The sequence below is a fragment of the Tachysurus fulvidraco genome, chromosome 6 (assembly GCF_022655615.1).
Source record: "Tachysurus fulvidraco isolate hzauxx_2018 chromosome 6, HZAU_PFXX_2.0, whole genome shotgun sequence".
Classification (NCBI taxonomy): Eukaryota; Metazoa; Chordata; class Actinopteri; order Siluriformes; family Bagridae; genus Tachysurus; species Tachysurus fulvidraco.
The window spans coordinates 29,845,097-29,855,597 of NC_062523.1; the positions used below are offsets into that span (position 1 = coordinate 29,845,097).

Sequence of the window (10,501 nt, forward strand, 5' to 3'; positions counted from 1 at the left end):
TCGCAGTAGGAAAAAAAACTAATTCAGAACATCTTAGGGGTTTATGAAGGAGCCCAGCAGACTGGTGCTAGCACATTTAATGCTGTTGATTCATACATTGTGGTCTTTCTTTTTTGGCTGATCGTCTCTGTGGTTTGTCTTAAGCCCAACATTAGCTAATATTTTCGCTGCGGGGGCAGAGAAAGGGAGCGAGAGAGAGCGAGGGAGCAGAGAAAGGAGAGACGAGAAGAGGGAGAGGAGAGAAAGGGAGAGAGAGAGAGAGAGAGAGAGAGAGAGACGAGAAGAGAAAGAGAGAGAGAGAGAGAGAGAGAGAGAGAGAAAAGAGGGAGAGGGAGAGAGAGGGAGAAGAGCAAGGGAGAGAGAGAGAGAGGGGAGAGAGAGAGAAAGGAAATGAGAGAGAGCGGAGAGAAATAGCGGTCTCTCTCTATCTCTATTTCTCCTCTCAATCTCTCTCTCTCTCTCTCTCTCTCTCTCTCTCTTCTCACTTTCCCTCTCTCTCTCTCTCTCTCTCTCTCTCTCTCTCTCTCTCTCTCTCTCTCTCTCTTTTTCACTCTCTCCAGAGGACAGAAAAGATGAATACAATCCTCTGAGCCCTGACGTCTCTCTCCATGGCGCTGGTAACGGTACAGGTGAGCCCACATTTCTGATTTTAGCTAAAGTCACCGCACGGTGTTTGTCAGTTTGTGCCATCGCCTCGGTGGCTATGAGCTATTTTTAATTCCAGAGGGAGTTTTAGCTTATTCCTGGAACTAAGTTCTTTTCCATCCTTATTACTTTCTGTGCATTAGATGAACCATTTGCAGAATAGATTTTTATCTTGCCGTCTTTTTTTTTTCGTTCTTCAGCCTGTCATGAAATTGAAACATTTTCAATGCACCACTTTGGAAAATTATATCTGAGTCATCGTTTTATCTCCGTATTGATTACGGATTGGAACGTTAGCTTACCAGAAGATTGTAGACTAGTCACAATCGGCGGTGTCTCACACACTTAGGTTTACAGAACACACACACACACACACACACACACACGCACGGAGGAATTCGAAATAATGTCGGCTCACGTGTGTTAGGAGGAGATGGAAAGTAAATATTTGCAAGTTGAGAGAAAGTGCACCAGCAAATCACATTTTGGACCAAATCGAGTTTGGGATGAAATCTGATTTGTTCTGTCCATGTTCTTTCCAATTGGTTTACAATGAGACAATAAAATTTTCATTTGCCTTCTCTTAGGTCCCTGTGTTGTAGCTCACTGCTGCTGCAAACCTGTCAGAGAGAAAATAATGAGTCTAGGACACTTTCCACAACTTTTTATTTATTTTTTTTATTATTATTTTAATTTTATTTGGTGTTATATTCTTAACTTTTTCATATAACCAGTGATCTAGCTGACCTATAGGGCATAGTGAGTTAGTGTGAGCGTAATGTATGTGTGTCTTTTGAACCTCCCACGTCTGATCTTTTTAATGCTGTTCTATCTTTCGCTGATAATCATTGCTACTTCTTATTGTTTATCGTAAAATCCCTGCTCTGTGCAATTATACATAACGCATGGCTCATTATTAGATTTAGAGTCTGATTTTAAGTATACAATGAGCCGTGCAAAGTGAGATCGGTTACCCGAGTGAGCCTAATTGCCACATAAACCAATTACACACAATGCTGCAAATGTTTAAAGCCTTTTCCAACATGCGAGCGGACGCCTAAAGAGTGCTCGATGATCGCGCTGGCTCCTATTCGTCTTTGAAGTGGCCATTACACTGTAACTTAAATAAATACTTCCACCTTTAAAGGCTTCCTAATGGTTTGTCCCTTGCTACATCACATTTAGTGCAGCTGCTTTCCTAATGTCCAGCTGGGGCATTTCCAGTGACAAGCAACGTAAACCGATGGCTCCATTTGTTATTTTTTCCCCCCCACACACGCTTCCTGTGTGCAGTTAAGGGTATTGATGCCACTGCAGAGCTGGAGTGCTTCTTGGCCAAGAGGAAGCTGGAGGACAACGAGGGATGTCCAGCCAGCATCGCTGAGTACCTGCAACGAGGGGACACGGCCATAATTTACCCAGAAGACCCGGAGGAGAGCACGAGGTTGAGCACTCCAGAGGCCAATGGGCAGGATGACAATGAGAATGGTAAGTGTTTTAATACGAACGAGCTTAATTTTTTTTAACAGCTCAGTAACGTTATCAGAAGCAGAAGTTATTTTTAAAATATTTCAACAAAAAATATTTCAAAAATGTAGCATCCTCGAACCAACGTTTCTAACATGCTGGTGATCTCGCTTTCATAATATTTCTGGGCAGATCTGGCACTCAGGACGCCAGATGACTTTGCTCAACTGTTGACCTGCCCCTACTGCGACCGCGGCTACAAGAGGCTGACCGCCCTCAAGGAGCACATCAAGTACCGGCACGAGAAGAACGAGGAGAGCTTCCCCTGCCCGCTCTGCAGCGACACATTCGCCTACCGCACGCAGCTGGATCGCCATATGGCCACCCACAGGCCTTCTAGGGACCAGGTGAGTCCAGAGCAGAGTGACATCACTTCATGAATTTCATTATTATTATTATTATTATTATTATTATTATTATTATTATTATTATTATTATACCTCCACTCTCGTCTCATCTTTATTATCAGCTCAGTTTAACACATTCACAAGGGATCAGTGTCGACGAACGTTTAATCCTAACGTTAACGCTCAAAAATAAATAAATAAATAAATAAATAAATAAATAAATAAATAAATAAGAAGGCTACCGTAGTCGATCTCATACATGAAAGTAGTTTTAAATTATAGAATAAAAGCAGAATAAAAAGGAAAGGAAACCGAGTCGACGAAAAAAAAGGGAATATTAAATTCGTTTCATTTAAAAGCGGCGCGTCTTCAAATAGACTACAGAAAGCTTATTATCCGGAATGAACTTATCCGATCCAAAACCGGGAACACCAAACGGAATTTTAGGAATGCCATCGGTATTTTTAAAAATACCTTTTCTAATTAAGAAATGTCCTGTAACCATCCCACCGTTTAGATAGACAGATAGAGTAGATAGAGTAGATAGACAGACAGACAGACAGACAGACAGACAGACAGACAGACAGACAGACAGACAGATAGATAGATAGATAGATAGATAGATAGATAGATAGATAGATAGATAGATAGATAGATAGATGGTCCGTTAACTCTGGCCCTGTTGGCTTCACATACTAAACATTTTTCTGGAGCCTCCTTAAAATGCAGATCTCTCACACCGGAGCCACAGCTGTGCACGGTCGTCTGCCCACGGTAAGGCATGTGTGGGATGTTCTAGCACATTGAGTTCTATAGACTTTCTGCTTCAGCTGCTGTTGGAGTGGAATCAAACTCCAAACATGCGCCCAATGCTGACATTCGTTTCGGTCTTTCTCGCCGGTTTCAGGGCAGCAAGACGCCTGCGTAGCTGAAAAGCACTTATACGGGCTGTTAAAAAAAATGATAATACAAAAAGGCACCATTTCACCTTTATTCTTTTAGAAAAAAATGTCTGTGGTGAAAAAGCTCTCAAGCATTTAATTGGATTGAAAGAAGATACTTCACATTCAAACGACAAACTTTTGAAGCAAAACTCAACCGCATAGCGCTATGTGAGCTCTCCAGCTTGCCTTCTTATCTGTCTTAATCTTGTTCAATCTCCCTCATACACACACACACACACACACACACACACACACACACACACACACACACACACACACACACACACACACACACCTTTCCAGACTAACTTAAACATGTCCAGATGGCTTTTCTTCCAGAGATCTAGCCTAGCCTAATCCCTAAATTACATTAAACGTTTGTTTATTCACTCTCTAGGGATATTTTCCTGAACATTTTCAACTGTTAATTCTCAGGTTTACCTTGAATTCTAGATGTTTCTTTACATCGTGTGTAGCGTGTACGTTTTTCCGCATGTTTTACGTTAGCTATAATTTGCTAGAGTACGGTCGTTTAAGCTGTGCTCTCCCACTAACATTAAACTTTTGGAAAATTGTGTTCTGTTCACTGGGTACGTTTTGCTCGATGAATACACACTCCTAGACTCCCACATGTTTTTCACAGACCTTTGTATCTGTGAGTGGGGTGCAGTAGTGATTACTGTTGTTTTGTTTGTGCATCTAGGGCCCGCCTACATTTTAATTTCAAATTCAAAAGAAAGTACCTACGATTGACTTCGAGCGAGTAGATGGAGATTTAGCTTACAGTCTGTTGCTTAAATCTAGGAACAAAATGATTTATGATTAAAGCAATTTATCTTGTTCTCCCTGAAATAATGGTCGTCCCCATGTACTTATCGCTCGATCTCTGTTTCTTCTGTAGCCTCCGGTGCTGAACGAAGGGGCTGGAAACCGCAAGTTTAAATGCACAGAGTGTGGGAAAGCCTTCAAATACAAGCACCATCTGAAGGAGCACCTCCGCATCCACAGTGGTAAGTAGCCAAGTATCACCATTTTGTGAGGTTTTGAAATAGATTTTTGATGACCAACGATTTTACATCAGCAAAGCAACTTTTCTTAATTTTATCATGCACTATATGTGGATCATATACTGTACATACCATTCGACTGACTAGGCTTTTTTTTCGTATGTCATCCTTTATTGAAGATCTTGATATTATTTTCCTGTGTTTCTCTACTTAGGTGAAAAGCCATATGAATGCTCCAACTGTAAGAAACGCTTCTCGCACTCTGGCTCCTACAGTTCACACATTAGTAGCAAGAAATGCATTGGCCTCATCTCTATAAATGGACGGGTACGACATGGGGTCGGCACCAAGCCTGGCTCATCTCCAAACTCTGCCGCTTCATCGCCAGGCAGCCCTGCCTTGGCTCAGCTAAGGAGCAAACTGGAAAACAGCAGGTGCACTGGTCTCCAGGATCCATTAGCCCACCCTGATATAAAGGCTGAGCCCATGGACTTCAATGAATGCCGGCTCATGATGGCTTCACCGCCAGAATATGGAGGGCCTGGCCCTTTTCTCAATGGCACTGGCCGTGGTGGGAGCCCCCTAGGGATGCACAATTCGTCACAGAACCCTTTGCAGAACTTGGCTCTGAGGTTGGAGGCACATGCATTAGGCTACCAAGGCATGAACAGTAACCTAAGGAAGGTTCAGCGGGTCCTCCAGATTGTCGACAACACTGTGTACCAGCAGAAGTTGGACAGCAACCCCGAGGAGCCCTCCAAGCTGAGGGGCTACATGAAGGAAGAGCACAAGCTGGCTCTGGCCTCCCAGGCTGGATTTCATGGGGTTGGACACAACAGCCCTAGCAAGAGCATTATTGACTACACGATAGAGAAGGTCACTGAGGCCAAAACCTCCCCACAGAGCCTAACTGAAGATGCAGAAAAAAGGGCTCTTGACATTAAGAAAGAGAGACCCAATCATATAATTGGTGCCATTTCAGATGAGAAGGCCCAGGAGAGGGATGGCCAGTACACATCTTTCTCTTGCCAATACTGCAAGGAGTCATTCAATGGCCCTATTCCCTTGCACCAGCATGAGCGCTACCTGTGCAAGATGAACGAAGAGATAAAGGCAGTCCTGAAACCTAATGAAAGCTTACCCATCAACCATAGGGGTGTGTCTGGCATAGAGCAACAAAGTGTTATGGTATCCTCTTCTATGTCTGATAGAAATACAACTAGCCCAATCAACCCATTTACAGATCACTTGTCAGTACTGAAAGCTTACTTTGCCATGAATACAGAGCCCAGTTCAGAAGAACTGCGAAAGATCTCCATTGCAGTTGGACTTCCACAAGAGTTTGTAAATAAGTGTTTTATTCAGTGGAAAGCTCAGGCTCTCCATGGTATGTCCAGAAAAAGATCTCCACCTCCAGAATGGGCCAGTGGGGACAGCAACCATGGTTTGGCTAGAGAATCAGCACTTGCAAGGTCACCTTCCATTGGCCAGTATAGTGACTCTACAGCGGAGCTCCAAGGTACTACCAATGGTGAAACTTGGCACCGGATATCCAAGTCAAGCATAAGACAGATAAATGAAAAAGCATTTGACTCTGTGGACCACTTGAGAGGTGAGACCCCATCACCCCTGAATCTTTCTTCAACATCTTCAAAACATTCTCACAGCAGCTCCTATACTCCTACAAGTCTCACCTCAGAGGATGCCCATGGTGAACCTCTAGACCTGTCATTGCCAAAACATCTCTCCAAATCTGACAGGAAGCCTAAACCAAATGGTTTCAACATAGACAGTGACCATGTTAAACGGGAACAAGGAGCAGAACCCTTGGACTTAGCTCAAATCAAGAAAGAGTTCAATGGCTCCAACAGTGTAGGCAATGAAAGCCAGCTAGACAAAAGTTCTAGCCCGATCTTTAGTATCAACCCCTTCAGCGGAGGACCCATTTATACCCCTCTACCACCTCATGGAGCATTCCCTCCATCTACATTCATGTCCCCAGCACAGGCCAGCATCCCAGGACTACGGCCTTACCCAGGACTTGATCCTATGGGCTTCCTTCCACACATGGCTTACACTTATGCTGCAGGGGCAGCAACCTTTGCTGAGATGCAGCAGCGACGAAAATACCAGCGAAAAACAGTATTCCAGGTAAATTCGATTTAGTATTATTGATTATTATTGCTGTAGGTCAGAGGATAATCGAATAAATAAATGTCTATAGTCATTTGTTTGAAAAGTTAATTTGGAATATTATAAATTAACTAATTAATTAAGCTAGCCATTTTGTGAATAGCTCTTAAAGTCATTGTTTACTTTGTAACCTATATTTTGTTGGTCAAACATAATCTACTTAATTTCTCGGTCATTAAAAAACCCTTTGGAGGTCTTACGGAGGTTCAAGAAATAAGCCCAGCCCACAATTGGGTTTAAGTAGATATGTCTCTCTTAAGGTGACAGGTGTGGATTTCTGTGCTAAAAGTCTAAAATCTCTCTCTCTCTCTCTCTTTCTCTCTTTCGCTCGTTCAGGGAGAGCTGCTGGACAGCACAGGGGACTATTTGTCAGGGCTGGAGGACCTGACAGACAGTGAGTTGCTGCTTGCCCGGAAGAAGATTAAGAAGACCGAAAGTGGTATGTACGCGTGTGACTTGTGCGACAAAACATTCCAGAAGACCAGTTCCCTCCTAAGACACAAATATGAGCACACAGGTATATCACATTTAGACAATTCTTTTTTTTACCCTCACCCCAAGTTATCTCTTTCGTTTTTTTCCTCCTATCTTACATCATTTGCTTTCTTTTATACCCCATTTTATCTTGATTTCTGTTAATTTATTTGTCCAATTAAATCCATGATCACCAATCAAATGCTTGACTCTTTTTAACAGGCTTTTATTAGAGCCTCTATTTAAGGTTTGATTTAGCTTAGCGGCAGACGTTCTAGGGATTTGATTCCGGCCTCTTGCATCTGTATTTCTTGAACGCAATATATTGATCAGCGGTAGAAATGGAAGCCTGTCATGTACAGAGTTTACTAATCATGCTAGCATTTCATGGTAAGCCAGGTGCATACAAGTTTGTGTGGCATTTCGATGCCACGGCGTGACCTCCCGTCCTGGGGGACTCCTCTCTTACACAGGCTTGCATCATACCTCATTCGCATTCCTCCCCAGGAATGCAGGGCGGGGAATCTGCTCTCTCGTTTATTTTTGAACTTGATGAGGGAAGGTGGGTGGGGGGTCATCTCAAGCATGGCAGCGATTGAAGGTGCTGCAGGCATTCCAGTGCTCTCCATGGCCAAGTATATGCTACATGTGTTCAAAGACGATAGCGAATATGTGCGTGGGATGTGTACGCGTAAGTAAAAACGGGGTTACAGTTGAAAATGCCAAATGCTACAGCATTCATTAGACTAACTGTATAGCCATGTGATTAAGAGTCACAGCAGCTCCTGCCAAAGGAATTGGTGAATGAATACGGTGTAGGGGAAGTTTCTACCTTCCTCAGACCTCATTACAGTATCACGAGGGAGCTGTCTGACCTAAGCAATTATAATCTGGAGACATGATGTCATAAAAAGCATGCTCCATCAAGGATGCTGACTGCCTCGATTTCACCTTTTGCGGTATGCTGTGATAATCACCTGATCTTCTTGGCTGCATACAGCGAGGTCACATACAACCTCAGAATAGCTCATCAGGATCATGGCTTCCCTCTTGAGTCCCTTATACTTTTTATGGAATAAAATCAAAAATAAACCCAGTTGTGTATTCACAGTTTTTGATATGCAAAGAGGAGGGTTTGTTAACGAACAAAACAAACAAAAAACAAAACGTTATGAGAAAATATGTAATATTATAATATTTCTATCAGTGAAATGTTTTATTGTAGGTTCACTAACCTGCTGGCTTGTCTCTTTCCTTGTGTGTCTACAGGAAAGCGGCCACACCAGTGCCAGATCTGCAAGAAGGCCTTTAAGCACAAGCACCATCTAATCGAGCACTCGCGCCTGCATTCGGGCGAGAAGCCCTATCAGTGTGACAAGTGTGGCAAGCGTTTCTCGCACTCGGGTTCGTACTCGCAGCACATGAACCACCGCTACTCCTACTGCAAGAGGGAGGCTGAGGAACGTGAGGCTGCCAAGCAAGAGAGCCATGAGAACGGTGGTCTACTGGAGCCCACAGAGCTGCTGATGCACCACGCTTACCTAAAGGGACTTGCGCCACTGAGATTTTCTGATCCGGAGGAGCAGGGCGAGGACATGATACGAGGAAGCACCGTCTTGAGAGACGGCATGGAGGACAGGTCTAGGGAGGCGGAGAAGGTGTACCCGGAAGTGACGGACAGACGAGAGGCAATGTTCAGGGAGGAGAAGGAAATGGAAACGATGGAGGATAGGTTGGAGAGCCAAAGCCTGGATGGTATGGCAAAAGATGAAAAAGAGAACGACGCATCAGGAGGAACGGAAGACGAGAGCTCGGAGGAGAGGAAGACGGAGAGCAAGACAGATGGCGAGGGCGAAATTGAGGATGCTGATTAACTACTGCAATTTGGATTAAGTTTCCTGTGTTTTTTTTTTTTTTTTGTCTTTTGCTTGTATTGTTTGCTCCTTCCCTCGCATTGAGGGACTTTGAGCCAGATTCACTTTTATGACCACACTACCATGTCTTGGTTATTCAATATTGTATTCTGAGACATGAAGAGTGGAACTCGGGCTGGTATGGTCCATGGCCCGAACAAAAGCAGGCACCAAACTGGGTGGGACAGTTCCAGAGTTCACATTATGCAAAAACAAAAGTGATGTTGATCTACATTATAATAAAAGAACCAATGGAAAGGTTTCACAAGTGTACAGAGTGGAACGTAAAGGCTGTGTGGTGCTTATTTCCATAACCCCTGTGTTTTTATTGTGGTCACAGCACAAGCCTCGAATTGCACTCTGATAAATTACTACATTAAATAATAATTGTAAAAAAAAAAAAAATTTTAGAAAAGAGCAAGCATTGCGTATATGTACATACACTGCATTTGGAGTCGCAGTAGCGTGTCAGTGTTACGTTTTGTCCATCACTTACTGTGATATATTTGTTTTTATCTATTCTTTCCTGACCTGCCACATGTTTATTTTGGATCACGTTATGGCTTTTTTTTATGAAGCATCATTATCTAAATAATACCTGTATGGTTCTAAAGATAAATACAAAGTCTTAAAAAGAGGGACTAAGAACGTTATGATGAAGGCTCCATTGTGCGAGGCTTTGTCGGACATCCCTGTTTTGTTTTTCGTTCGAGAAAAGCCCTATATGCAAACCTTTCTCCTGTGTTTTCTGCAAGTGCCATCCTTGTAAAGTGTACCGTAGAGTCAGCGCGTGTCCTCCATGCACCCGCTTAAGTATCACATAAAAAATTAAAATAAAGCATTCAACTTCTTATTTGAATTACCTTCATCAGTATTAGTATAGCTAGACTTCCTAGTTTACATATTGTTTGTGCAATTATTATTTTTTTTCCCAAGACCGTCTGTCAGTATTACCATGGTTTGTTTTGTTCAATACAAAATCCAATTATTTTTATTTTAAACTACCATTTTATTTATGTGACTCATTTTATATTTCCTAATTATATTTATTTCATACTGTAGTGTACAGTATTATAGTTCCTCGTTATAGATATATTTTAGTAAAATGGATCCTGACAAGTGAATATCGGAGCAAATTTTACATTAAGAGAGCATTTATTGTATCTGGAACAATTCTTGTGAATTGTTCTACTTACTTAATGTACCTGATGAAGGAGATTCTACAATTTGGGAACTTTTGATACGATATTGTGAAAACACTGTATTTTTGAGAAGGAAAAAAAATATTCCACTTTATTCATCTGTTTTTCTTTTTAGCTAAAGAGATGAAGGTTGTCAATGGGATTCTTGACATTTCTGTTGAATTATAATTTAATTTTTTTTTTTTTGATTTGTAATTTCTCTTAAAATATGATCTTGCTCGAATAAACGTAGCCCAATTTAATTTTCAA

General features: G+C 42.2%; 1 protein-coding gene across 4 annotated transcripts in view; it reads left to right on the forward strand.

Annotated features, from left to right (window-relative positions):
* zeb2a (zinc finger E-box binding homeobox 2a) overlaps positions 1-10,501 on the forward strand; it is a 49,372-nt gene extending 38,871 nt beyond the window's left edge. For 3 of the 4 annotated variants that reach the window (XM_047814462.1, XM_047814463.1, XM_047814464.1), the window contains 7 exons: positions 561-629; positions 1,939-2,133; positions 2,305-2,519; positions 4,365-4,473; positions 4,685-6,621; positions 7,000-7,180; positions 8,407-10,501. In XM_047814462.1, the coding sequence (XP_047670418.1) occupies positions 561-629; positions 1,939-2,133; positions 2,305-2,519; positions 4,365-4,473; positions 4,685-6,621; positions 7,000-7,180; positions 8,407-9,011 (3,311 nt within the window). In that variant the 3' untranslated portion in view covers positions 9,012-10,501. The remainder of the gene's footprint in view (positions 1-560; positions 630-1,938; positions 2,134-2,304; positions 2,520-4,364; positions 4,474-4,684; positions 6,622-6,999; positions 7,181-8,406) is intronic. The other variant, XM_047814465.1, reaches the window with a different exon arrangement.